This window comes from Piliocolobus tephrosceles, chromosome 14 (assembly GCF_002776525.5).
Source record: "Piliocolobus tephrosceles isolate RC106 chromosome 14, ASM277652v3, whole genome shotgun sequence".
Classification (NCBI taxonomy): domain Eukaryota; kingdom Metazoa; phylum Chordata; class Mammalia; order Primates; family Cercopithecidae; genus Piliocolobus; species Piliocolobus tephrosceles.
Window position 1 is genome coordinate 11,201,758 of NC_045447.1, and position 13,364 is coordinate 11,215,121.

At 43.0% G+C, this 13,364-nt stretch overlaps 1 protein-coding gene across 3 annotated transcripts in view; it reads right to left on the reverse strand.

The window, feature by feature from the left end:
• GARNL3 (GTPase activating Rap/RanGAP domain like 3) overlaps positions 1 to 13,364 on the reverse strand; it is a 136,680-nt gene that overhangs the window by 74,963 nt on the left and 48,353 nt on the right. For all 3 annotated transcript variants that reach the window (XR_002732587.1, XM_023217113.2, XM_023217114.1), the window contains 4 exons: positions 13,118 to 13,217; positions 11,267 to 11,385; positions 6,566 to 6,630; positions 3,846 to 3,909 (listed from right to left, as the gene is read on the reverse strand). Coding sequence is in view for 2 of the 3 variants with exons in the window: in XM_023217113.2 (XP_023072881.1) it covers positions 3,846 to 3,909; positions 6,566 to 6,630; positions 11,267 to 11,385; positions 13,118 to 13,217 (348 nt within the window). In the remaining variant the exon portion in view is untranslated. The remainder of the gene's footprint in view (positions 1 to 3,845; positions 3,910 to 6,565; positions 6,631 to 11,266; positions 11,386 to 13,117; positions 13,218 to 13,364) is intronic.

Below are 13,364 nucleotides of genomic sequence, written 5' to 3' on the forward strand. Positions count from 1 at the left end.
AAGTGGACACCAAAGCCAAGGCTCTGACAGGGCCCCTGTGGCTGAGCGGAGGGGGAAGGAATGGCCCAGGTGAGTCATGGGGACAGTGCAGAGGCAACGAGGGTCACGATGGAGGCAGGGAGGCTGGAGGGACCCTCACCCTCCTTCTGGCCCAAGACTCTCTGGGGAAGAGCTGTGTCAGCTGGAGATGTGGCAATTCTGAAAGAACTGTAAGAGGCACACAAACCTCCATTTTATTTAACAGAAAGCCTCTTTCATTCAGAACTCAGCCATCTTTATTATTTTATTCTTTTTTTGTTTTTTTAAAGAGACAGGGTCTGGCTCTGTCCCCCAGGCTGGAGCACAGCGGTGCGACCTTGGCTCATTGAGGCCTTGACCTCCTGAGCTCAAGCAATCCCCCCACCTCAGCTTCCCAAGTAGCTGGGACTATGGGCGTGTACTATCACACCCAGCTATTTTTTTGTATTATTTGTAGAGATGGGGTTCCACTATATTGCCCAGACTGGTCTCTAGCTCCTGGGCTCAAGTGATCCTCCTGCCTCAGCCTCCCAAAGTACTGGGATTACAAGCGCAAGCCACCACGCCTGGCTGTATTATTTCTGAATTCTGGGAAAAAATAAAATTATGTTATACATTTTTTACATTGGGACTTTATGTTTGCATGTCACTGTATATGTCATTACAAAATTCTCTCTTTCCATGATCTTTCTCAACACCTTGTGGTTTTTATTAATTTTTTTATTTTTAGTTTTTATGGGTACATCAGTAGGTGTATATCTATCTCTATCTATCTATCTATCTATCTATCTATCTATCTATCTATCTATCTATCTATCTATATCTATATCTATGGGGGGTGCAGTTTAATTATTCCTGAATCACAGATGGAGGAACTGGATCTCCAGTTAAGGTCATGTGGCCTGTAAGTGTCAGCTTTGAATCTCATGCCCAGTCCTTTTAACACCCAGGCTAGTGCTCCTTCTATGCTAACTGTGGTGAATAAGAAAAGGGTCACACCTCTCAGCTTCTCAATTGCCACTAGCCCTGCAAGCATTAGGACTGGGATGTTTTGCAACCAGTCCCTGGCCTGGTAAGACAGGCTGCTCCTCAGTGGGCTAGGCTGAAGGAATCAGAGCCTTGCAACAGGAGTCCCGGTTGAGCTCAGGGCTAGAGTCTCAACACTCAGCTGTAGAGGCAGGAGGGATGTCATAGGCTGTCAGGTTACATTTATGTTGCAGTTTCTGTATTTTGGATTACGTTTGTTCAGAAGCGAATAGTCCTGCAATTTGCCCTGGTTTGCCAACGTCCCACTTAACACAATTCAGATTTTTAAAATATTCTTGTTCCTGAATTTGTGCGCATTGGAAGTCCTCTTTTTGCTGCTTTCTAGTGTGTAATTTTAGCCCAGAAGGTATAATTTTGGCCAGTAATGGTGTTTATTAATACAGTCCTACTGGCATTGCTTTTGATGTATGCATGATTCTAATCATTAGTTTGAGGCTGACTTTGATTTTTTTTCATATATATGAGATTTGGGAGAGTGATTTTACATACACTTTTTAAACCTAGAAATGTTTTAAAAATCAAATTTAGTTCTACCGGTTTTTATAAAATACCTGGTCATTTAGGAAACATATCACAACTATTGGGAAACAAACTTGATGGGTAGGAATGGGAAGAAACACACAGATACCCTGATTTCTCTATCCATTTAAAGCTAGCTTAATCACACATTGCTTCTGGATTTTGGTCAAGGAAAATGTCACTACAGTATAGCAGCCAGAAACAGACAAATAACATTTAAAAACAGCACCAGCCACCTTCCCTCTTTGTGGAAAGATGCCTTCTTTATAGCACAATTGGTTTACTTTCTGTTTACTCTCTGGCTCCTACCATTTTTAAGAACTCTTTCCTCTCTACCTAAAGCCTGTTGCTCAACTGTTCCTAAGAGAAATCTACAGAAATGTGATGACAGCCTTCATCCTGCATCTCTGAGCCTCACACACATGTGCAAATTCACACATACATGCACACTCACACACACGGAGGACAAGGGGAAAGTTCACAAACGGTTTCTTTTGTTAAGGGGAAAAGAGCCAAAACACAAATATAGGAAAGCATAAAAGTACCTTTTGTTTGGTAAAAACAGGCACAGAGTTGTGATATAAATAGGCAGAATGTTGCTATATCTTTTTTTTTTTTCTTTTCCTCTTCTAGAGAAATCAGACAGGGATGACTGAGCAGAGATGAGCTCTGCTGAGGGAACTGGCTCAGTAGCAAGAGGCAGAAAGAAGTGTCACAGAGCTGGCTCTGTGGGTTTGGGGGCTCAGTGTCTGGGAAGCAGAGTTGGTGTGGGGGATCAGACCAAGGCTTAAAGAAGGATTAGGAATAATAACCTGTGTGAGTGAAGTCATAAGAGCACACGGGCACTCACATATTTATAATTCTAGTTTCTTTTAAAATTTGCTATGAAGTATCACTTGTAATAAGCCTGGATGGCTTGAAGTCGCTCACAGTTTAACCTAACATATCCATTTTTGCCTGAGTTCTGTCTGAGGTTAAGGCTGGGTGTAAATACTATTTTAAAAATTACATCAAAACAAAAGATATGGGAATTCACAACTCTCTATATTTGGGGTAAGCCAAGAGTCAATAACCTTATTTTAAAAGCTAACCATATTTTAAAGACATGCAAGCAAAAATTGTTCATGTTCCAATCAATCCTCCTCTTACTATTTACCTAAAAGCAAATTTGAGCATGATGATCCCTGCTTAAAGGTTCTACTGGCTCCCTGCTGCCTCCTGGATAGAATTCTAGCCTGCCTCTCCAGCCTTTTCCCTTGTCGCCCATCCCTGGCGTACCCAACTACTTCAATCTTAGCTTCACACATGACAGGCACACTATTAGTGCCGGCTGTGTTTGTAAGTTTCAAAGCTAAATTGGTTATAACTACAAGACAAAAGTTTGGTTGACATTTTTCTGATAAACCATCACCTAAATTATGACTAAATTTTTTTCACTCCCAAGGCAGACTGTTTTCCCTTAACAATAAGATCTAAGAAAATAGGGATGGCTTTCTGGATACCTTTTATCCTTGATGGTACCCAGTACAGTCTACTACATGAGTAAGAGCTCAATCAACCACGTTTTGATTTATTAATTTTAAAAAAATCTCTTTAATATTCCCTAACATTCCGGGCTGGGCATGGTGGCTCACGCCTGTAATCCCAGCACTTTGGGAGCCTGAGGCGGGTGGATCACCCGCAGTCAGGAGTTTGAGACCAGCCTGGCCAACATGGTGAAACTCTGTCTCTACTAAATTAGCTGGGCATGGAGGTGGGCACCTGTAATCCCAGCTACTTGAGAGGCTGAGGCAGGAGAATCATTTGAACCCGGGAGGTGGAAGTTGCGGTGAGCCGAGATCGCACCATTGCACTCCAGCCTGGGCTACAGAGCGAAACCCTGTCTCAAATTAAAAAAAAAAATTCTTTAACATTCCACACAATTCTATATTACTCAGTAAAAAGGGTGGCTTTTAAGCCAATAAGATTTTTCTGAATGTACACCCTATTGGTTCGTGGACTGAGGACAACTCTGCGGTTCTCAGGAGTGGCTATGCATCAGAATCACTTGAGGAACTTCTGAAAAACACAGATACCCAGGCCCTACCCTACACCCATCAAATCAGAACCTTAGGTGTGAGGTTCTACCATGATGGTTTTTTTTAAGTTGCATAGGTGATTTCGCTTTGTATCCTAGGCTAAGGATTACTGATGACCTGTCAGCTCTATTCTAACACTGTTATCCATTTTGTATCATTATGAAGCATAAAATTTTCTGTTACCTTTTGTATTTCAGGATGAAAAATTTCCCTGGGGCCTTTCTCAAATTTGTCCAGATTCATGGCACTGAAATAGAATGGACAGGATGAGCTGCAGCATGCTGGAAACTTACATAATATAGAGCAAGACTTGGTTCTTCAGAGAAGCTAAAAAGTAGCTTCTAGAAAAATCACAGCTGTTTTCCCTAAAGGGCCTGACACTCACTCAGAAGATACAAATCAACAAATAAGTGATCAATGAACAAACAGATGAAAGTAACCAATACCACATGTACTTGACATGTACATATAACTGGCTCCTAGTGACACTCACAAGAGAAGGAGAGAGAAACCAGGAACATCTGTTTCAAGTAACCTTGGCTACTCTTCCAGGTTCTTATTTTTATTTACTAAAAGTGATGAATGTAATTAAGATTTGACTGAAATTTCTATGCCACATAGGGCAAAAGACCATCCTTAACAAGACTTTTTACAATGTTTTACTTTGGACAAGCAATGTAAATTCCCTTGAACCTAAGTTCCTATAGAGGTAAAATAAGGAGATTGAAATAGATGATCTCTAGAGTTCCTTTCAGCTAATATTCCAATGTTTATAAGTGAAAATTAAAAATAATAACGAACTTCTAGAGTACTTACAACACACCAGACACTGTGATAAATGCTTTTCATGAATTGTCTCATTTAGTTCTTATGAGGCAAGTAGTATTTTAGCTCCATTTTAAAGATGAGGAAATTGAAACTCAGAAGTTAAATAACAGGATAAAAATCTGGTAAAGAGCAGAGACAGGACTTGAATCCAGGCTTATGTGACTTTACAGTATTTATACTTTAATTTCCTTTTAAGTTTTCAAGTTCTCATTCTTGTAACAAAAGAAGATAAAATCTTTGCTGGTAGCAACTATAGAATGTGTAGTTTGTTGTATCTTTAAAATCTTGCTGTACCTTGCTCTGGCTATGCGGGTGTACTGAAAAGCTAAGCCTCGCTCATAAGACTAAATGAAATTATAACAAAATGAAAGGCCTAGTTTTTAAACAGAGAAGAAAGGAGCTAGAGTAAACTTCTTTTTAGAAAAAAGAATTCACAGAAACCTTAAACCAGTATAATTTAAGGTATTACTCTCCAAGCAAATTAAGATTTATAGTTTCTTGAAAGCAGCAGGATGTTTCTGTGCTCAGGAAAAATGTTAGCCTCTTGGTGGAGAGGCTTAACTCAGGCTTTAGAACTGCTCAGAAGAAAAATCAGAAGGCACAGAGCAGACAGGAAGAGGTCTGCAATCTGCAGACCAAATTAAGCTTGAAAGTGGGATATAACGTTTTTCACTTCTTAATCTTGGTTCTTTTTTTTTTTATTTTTATTTTTTGAGATGGAGTCTCACTCTGTCACCCAGGCGGGAGTGCAATGGAGTGGTCTTGGCTCACTGCAACCTCCACCTCCCGGGTTCAAGCAATTCTCTCACTTCAGCCTCCCGTGTAGCTGAGACTACAGGTGTGTGCCACCCCACCTGGCTAATTTTTGTATTTTAGTAGAGACAGGTTTCATTATATTGGTCAGGCTGGTCTCGAACTCCTGACGTCATGATCCACCTGCCTCGGCCTCCCAAAGTGCTGGGATTACAGGCGTGCGCCACTGAGCCTGGCCTTGGTGCCTTTTAATCAGGGAGATGCAATCCCCAATAGATATAGTCAAGTTTGTCGCTGTAAGAGCCATTTTGGTAACAATGAGTTGTAGCTATTACATGTCACCTGGGAACACTGGAAACACATCTACCACTATGTAGCTGCAGATGAATAGAGAGGAAATCACCAGGGCTATGAGGTAAGCTTTGTCCTTCACACAATAGGGCATTAGTGGTTAAACAGCCCAAATTCTGGAGTCACAGGACTCCAGCTCTTGATTTACCAGCTCTGAGCTCTTTGTCAGATCCCTTCACCTCTCTGAGGCTCCAATTCCTGATAAGTGGAGTGGAGATAATAACAGATCTACTTTGTGGAGCTAGTTTAAAGATTGACTCAGAGAACATTCATAAAGCATTCAGCACAGTGCCTGACAAACAGAAGCTACCATTACTATGATGTAACATCTTAGCTGGTAACAAAGCAACAGGCTGGATCCAAGTGGTAGCAATCCCTAGGGGAGGCTGCCACCTAAGCATGGGAGAGAGATTGAGAGGGAGGTGGGAGGGTGGGGGCACAAGAGGCGGCTGAGCAGGCAGCAGCCAGATGTTCCATCCATTTAACGTTCTGTCTGGCGAAGAATAAGTACATTCTTTGCTGACATCTGGGTTTCTATTTCAAGGTGGAAAAAGTGGAAGGAAAAATATTACTTGATTATCTTTATAAAACTAAAGTATCTGAGTGTGTGCAAGAAAAAAGAAGCTGGCAACTAATGTAGTATGGAGAGATGTCTAAGAGCAATGCTCAAAATCAGTTGGATCTGGACTCAGGCCTTGGTTCCACTACACATTTGCTACGTGATCTTGGCTTTCTCTCTCTGAACCTCTATTTCCTCATCTATAAAATGGGCACAGTCACAGCACCTGCCCTACAGGGTTGCTGTGATGATGACATGAGGTGATGCATATCATGCCAAGTGCTTAGCAAAACGTCTCACACACAGTCAAGGCTCAAGACGATGGAAAGTTAACATCAGAATGATTACAGGAAAAAACAGTGTATAAAGGGCTCCAAATCCATGCATAGGCTTTCTACCCATTAGAACTCACCTTAAGATGGACTTCACAGAAAGAGTTTTTGTGGGACTGTAGGGAAGGCATATTTTCTGGGTACCCTGGAAAAGTCCAAACATCAAATCAGTGACAAGTTCTACAACTTCCTTCTCCAAAAGAGCCTCTCTGGTCATTCAAAGAAAAACCCATGCCCAGTCTTTCTCTTTTCTCCTCAAGGAGCATGTATATGAATAAACACATTCTATGACTGAAAACAATCTTGCTCACATTTGATAGCGACTTCCAGGCTCTCTCCACCCCAACATGTGTGGATTTCAGCATGGCCTTCAATATACAGGTCTTCAGTGTCTTAGGTATTATGGAGAGCACCTGAGCCATCTGAACCAGATGAGGAGGGAATTTGTTTTTCTGTTTTTTTTTGTTTGTTTGTTTTTGTTTTTTTGAGACAGAGTCTGGCTCTGTCTCTTAGGCTGGAGTGCAGTGGTGCGCTCTCTGCTCACTGCAACCTCCGCCTCCTGGGTTCAAGTGATTCTCCTGCCTCAGCCTCCCAAGTAGCTGGGATTACAGGTATGCGCCACCACACCCGGCTAATTTTTTAGTAGAGATGGGGTTTTGCCATATTGGCCAGGCTGGTCTCAAACTCCTGACCTCAGGTTGATCTGCCTGTCTCAGCCTCCCAAAGTGCTGGGATTACAGGCATGAGCCACTGTGCCTGGCTGGGAATTTGGTCTCTGAGCCAAGCATCAAATAAGCCTCAAAGACTATAAGACAACAGTCTCCACATGTTCAATGGGACCCAAAAATAATGTCTCCCAGTCAAAAACTTTTGGAACTAGAAATCCCCTGAATCTTTCAGAGAGGTTTTCATAATGCATGCTTTTATATTTATCTGTGTTTTCTTATTTAAAGTCTCTTCTCTCCTAAATGAGTACCAACTATGACTCATTCATAGGAATACTCAATGAATATATTTTGACTAAAAAGGGAAAGAAGAATTGCCTAACTGATTCAGTCTCACGTCCACACCACCCGGAACAGATGAGTGTTATTCTCTTCCTAATCGTCTAAGAAGAGGTGACATAGATTTAGAATCCACAAAGGCTTCACACTACACAGTTAGCAATCGGGATTATCATATACTGCACATTTAAAACTTTCTTCCTGATTTTGACTAGTAATAAAATTGTCAGCACAAACGGCTAGAGGAGGGTAAGAACGTTTCTTTTAGGGAACAGGCAAAGAAATGTGATTTTTCTTGTGCTATTGGGATACACCTGCCAATTCATCTGTCCAAGCTCTGAACAATAGTAAGGGAGAGAAGTTCTTTGAACTTTCCAAGCCCACAGTCTCTTTGCATAAACAAAACTTTTATGCCTACACCCTTGGAGGCCTGCTACTCTCACCCCTCTCCAGGCCAGGGAGGAGGATGTCTTTGGAGCTGAGGATGAGAAGCTGCACTAGAGAGAGCCCTTGTTATGGGTTCTCCATTAGCCACGGAAACTGGGCCGAGCTTTTCTTTTTGTAGTTTGTGTTACAGAGTTTAAATTTCTTTCCAATATTATAGAGGAATATTAAGATAGAAATGCATGTTTTCTGATTCTACAGATCCTTCCCATTGAAACCCAAGTTCTTCTGGGGCTTTGCTTTTTAACTGGCCCCAGCCTACACTGCATCCCCTGTGTAGGAGATTGTCTTGAATCTGCCCCTCTAGCTCAGATCCTACCTTGTCTACCTTTTCCTCTTATCTAACACATCAAAGGCAGTTTTATTTTTATCTTTTTTTGTAGTAGGCAGGGTCTCACTACGTTGCCCAGGCTGGTCTCAAACTCCTGGTCCCATGTAATCCTTCTGCTTTGACCTCCCAAAGTGCTGGAATTATAGGCATGAGCCACCATGCCCAGCCCAAAGGCAGTTTTAAAGAGAAGCCAAGGGCAGCTCAGGGGAAATGTGTGGCACAGCAGAGGGCTCCAGTGCTGCACTGGGTGACAGTGACACCTTCGTGACCTGCCCACGTGGGTGTGAAACCCAAGGCTCCTGGGATTGTGGGTTTGTGTTTTTCTTCACCACAAACTGGTAAAACTCTTCCTTATCTCCTCCTTTTTGTAGCTTCCAGTCAATGTTCAAGAAAAATGGTTCTGTGTTCAGCAGAAATACCAAATGCTCAGGTAGAGTCAAGTGCATGTACATATCAGGCAACACCCAGTGAGCACAGTCAGGATGCAGAAGTGCACGTCGAAGATTACCCTGTGTAACAGGTGTATGTGTGCAGGTGTGTGTCTACATGAACGGATGTCTAGAAGCCTGTTGCAGTGATTATCTCTGAGTAGTTGAATTCTTTTCACTTGCTATATTGTTTGGATGGAATTTTTACAATAAGTACAAATCATTTTTCATATTTTATTTGTGTGAGCCATTTCTGTGTATTTAGAAGAAACACAGTAGAGATATGCAAGACTGCATAGAGTTATGTTTAGCTAGTTGTTTTCTCCTTCCTCCCTCCCTCTCCCGCTTCCTTTCTTTCCTTCCTTCCTTGCTTCCTTCCTTCTTTCCTTCCCTTCTTCTCTCTCTTTCCTTCCTTCCTTTTCTTTTCTCTTCCTCTCTCTCTCTCTCTCTCTGATTTTGTAGCAACAAGGTCTTGCTCTGTTGCCCAGGCTGGAGTGCACTGGTGCAATCATAGCTCACTGCAGCCTTGAACTCCTGGACTCAAGCCACCCTCCTGCCTTACCTTCCCAAGGAGCTGGGACTACAGGTGTAAGCCCCCATGCATGGCTAAGTTTTTATTTTATTTTTTGTAGAGACAGGGTTTCGCTATGTTGCCCAGGGTGGTCTTGAACTTCTGCGCTCAAGTGCTCCTCCCACCTTGACCTCTCAAAATGTTGGGATTACAGGCATGAGTCACTGTGCCGGGCCTAGCTAGTTTTATAACTGCTTTATAACCTAGAAGAGATATGCTGGCAGTTGGGAGTGCGAGGGCTGAGTCACATACTTCTGTGGACTTCCCATAGCCTCTAGCACTATTTTAGGCCAAAAGGGGCTTAATAACTGACCCCTTGTGCCAATGCTCACTTTTGATTTCTCAGTTCCTCCCTCCCTTCAGCACTTCCATCAACGGCTGGGAACCCTCTCACTGTCTTTGACACATAACTGAAGGCCAAGGGAAGAGGTGTTGGGTGAAGGCACTGGCACTTTTCATCATGCCCTGCCCCTGTGCTGCCTTCACAGCGGTCCTGGGGCTTAAATTTCACGTCCTTGACTTCTCTAATACCAGGTACGAGTAACCCTTGTTTGTCTCGCATTTGTTGCTACTTCTACCTGGAACACTCCCTGATTCCCCTTCTACTCGTCAAATGACTGGTTTCCTTCCATCCTTCAGGCTTCTGTTTGCTGGGCGCCGCCTCAGGAGGCTTTCCCTAAACTCTCTCATCTAAGCAGGGCTCCTGCAGCACGCTCTGTCATTCTCTATCTTCAGAGTGCTTATCACAACTTACAATGTCATACAGACAGTATCTTTGGAAATTAAAATAAGCAAATGTTCCCCCTGTATTTGTCTCATTCTGTCTCCCCTCATACATGGCAGTCATCTCAGTGAGGATGTGACTGCTACTTCCTGGAGGAAGAAGATAGACGTTGAGAAAGTCCACTCCAGGAAGGTGGAAGAAGGGGGAAACCCACCCTCTCCTGCCTTGAAGGGAGGGAGGGAGAGGGAGGGCGAAGGAGGGGTGGGAGGGAGGAAGGATGAGGGGAAGGAAGGAGAGAAGGATGGAAGGAAGGAAGGCCGGCCAAGAGGTGGATGCCAGGGTCCTTGATGCCCCCATGCCAAGGACAGGCTTTTGAAGGCATTGTGGGATGCTGTAAATCTGCCAAGGGAAGACCTGGAGGCACTTGAGAGCATTTGAATCAGAGGCCCCTTCCCGGGCATGGCCTTGCACAGGAATCTTAAGTCCAGGCAGCACCTGGTTTGAACTTGGTGAAGGGTAGCAACTCAGTGGCTGCAAGTGTTAATGACCAGAAGTATGACACATGCAGGCCTATGGCAATGGTCCTGCCTCCTCACATCTGACCTATGGTTCATAGAGGATGTGCCCCAGGAGGGGATGGAGAGCTTCTGAGAGATTCAGAGACTAGCGGAGACCTGGGATCAGGACAAGGAGTGACTTTACAACAAGAGGCAAATAGGTGGCACCATGGGTTTCAGGGGCAGATGCTTTCCAATGACCCAAAAGAGCCAGAGGAATCAATTATATTTCTGTGGTCACGAGTTCAGAGGTTGGATTAGTCACTCCAAAATGGAAATCAGACAGAACTCAGAGCGCCCATGTGGATCCACGGTTCTCTTCTGCGACCATTAAGTCTCATAAGCCCCCTCCCCATGTGCACAAATACCAACTGCAAGAGGAGCAGGAGGTGGCAAAAAAATTGGAAAGGCTTGATTCTTTGCCCAAAAGAGACAGAGTCATCTCAAAGAAAATATTTAAACCAGAAGAGACTAGACTGCTGTAATTGGCAAGCATAAAATAAGTAAGTTTTTTTATTTTTATTTTTTAAAAGCCAGGAAACAGTCTCCTGGTGCAGAAAATAAGGTGCTTTGGGCAAAGGCACTGTCAACTTCTCAGAGGTGAATCACAAGAAGACTATGAGGCATGCCCTGGAAGAAACTGGCACACAGTTCCCCATCACAGGGGTTATCTCCTGAAACTGATGCATAAATTTTGCATCAAGTATAAGCCATATACTTACTGTTTTTCTCCAAAGAATTGCACGGTATTGAGGAACACGTTGATTATTTTGGTCAGAAAGGGTCACAGACAAGAAGAAAGGGCTCTTCTCTGCATCATTTCCAATGTAGTTCTGATGGACTGGAAAAGAAAGGTTTAGAACAGTGAGAATGCAACTGATCCTGCCAGTCACAGATGGTAGAGGACACTGCAGGTGGTGTCCAGCCCTTCCCACATGCTCAGGGAACAATAATCCCAAAGCCAGCTTGGGATGGACCTGATCTCTCTTGGGGGATCATGCATTCTTCTTCCCCTTGCTTGTGACTGGTTCAGGAATGAACATGTGATCAAATTCTGGCCAATGAGATGGGAGCAGAAATCTGCCAAGGGGCTTTTAGAGAGGCTTCCTCACTTCTAAATACTGCCTTCTTCTTCCTCTGGACTGGTGGAGTCTAGAAGTGATGCCTGGAATTGCTGAAACCATCTTGTGACCCTGAACAGGGCCAGCCCAAGTGCCAAGTTGCCACACTAAGGATGTGGAAGCAGAGAAAGGGAAAAGGCCTGAGTCCTTGACATTACTGGGCCTCTGAATCCCCCAACCCCGGGGCTTGCCCTGCCTCTGGGTTTTTTGTTATATCCTTTACTATTTGTGCCAGTTTGAGTCAGGTTTTCTGTTACTGCACCTGAAGGCATCCAAACTCATGGCACCGTTTTTCTCTAAAGTCCTCACTGGTCTGAGCACTACTTGCAAGCATTTGGGAAGATGACGGCTTTCCTGCTGATTTCCTTTTTTAAAATAAATGCTTCTATATCCCCCACACACCAATAAATTTTGCCTGGCCAAAAAAAGGAACTTCTTACAATAATACAGAGTCAGATTTCTTTAAAGGCATCATTTAGGTCTGCTCACTCTCATTTTGTCGTTCAAGCATCATATCTACAAATGAATACATTAGCCTGAGAAAAAATTTCTCTAACTCATTTTGAATCCCAAAGTAGTGATTATTCTTCCATTCCCCAAATCTTTTGTAATTAGCCACACTCCTGTTTTCCACCTTTCTGTATATTTTCACTTGAGCCCTTCACTTTAAATGTACACAGCTATTAATGACTGAGCTGTTAGTATGCGTCAGGCACTGGGCTTAGTGTTATTCCTGCATATCTCACTGAAACTTCCATTCAAACCTATTAGATACGCACTCGTAATATCTCCACTTTACAGAAAGGAAAACCGAGTCTCAGAGAAATGGAGAGTAGCTAGGGTAAGGTCCTTTGATTAACAATGGCAGGATCAGGATCCAAACCCATATCATGAGTGTCTTTGCCACTGTATCCCCATTGCTCTGCACATTGCCTGGCATGTAGTAGGTGATAAATACTTGTCATGGTTGAATGTATCAATGATGCCAGAGTCTACAGTCTAATGTCTCTCTAGTTCTATACAGGCCCTGGAGCTCAGGGAACCAGTTATCTCCCTCATTGCCTTGAACTAAGTATTCAAAACCCAATATAGACAGGGCAATTGCCTTGTTAAGTCTAAAGTTGTTTTTCCACCCTGGAAAATCCGTCTTATCTCTCAAATCACTTTTTCAGATGATCTAATCTCCTTTAGCTCTCTAGGAATAAAAATGACTGTCCATAAAAAAAGGAAACTATGAGCAAAAACTCTTAGGGCTGAGACTCTGAACTGGGCTGAGACTCTGAATTGGATCCTTTAACCTACAAAGCTTACTACTGACCTTGAAGTGAAATGCCCTGATGTTAGTGTTTCTAAAATGGCTAGTTTCACTCATATAGGATACCAGAAATTATACTAACACTAACTTCCATTTTGAATACCCTTTCTTCCCTACCACCACAATAGCATAATTACCTTGTCCCAAAAAATATTTGAAATACCATCTGGTGTGGTATTCCGGGTTCTCTAAGTGCACGTCTGTTCTTCGCCAAGTACCAGGCAGAGCAGTTGCATTCTGTAATGGAACAAAGTTGTGACATTAAGAGGCTTATTCAGAAAGAAAACATGAAGCTGGCAGTGAACCAGAGGCCAAAGAACCAGAAAAATCATTGTTAAAAGCATACACCCAAGGGCTGTGGCTGCATGTTCTCATTCGAAAAGA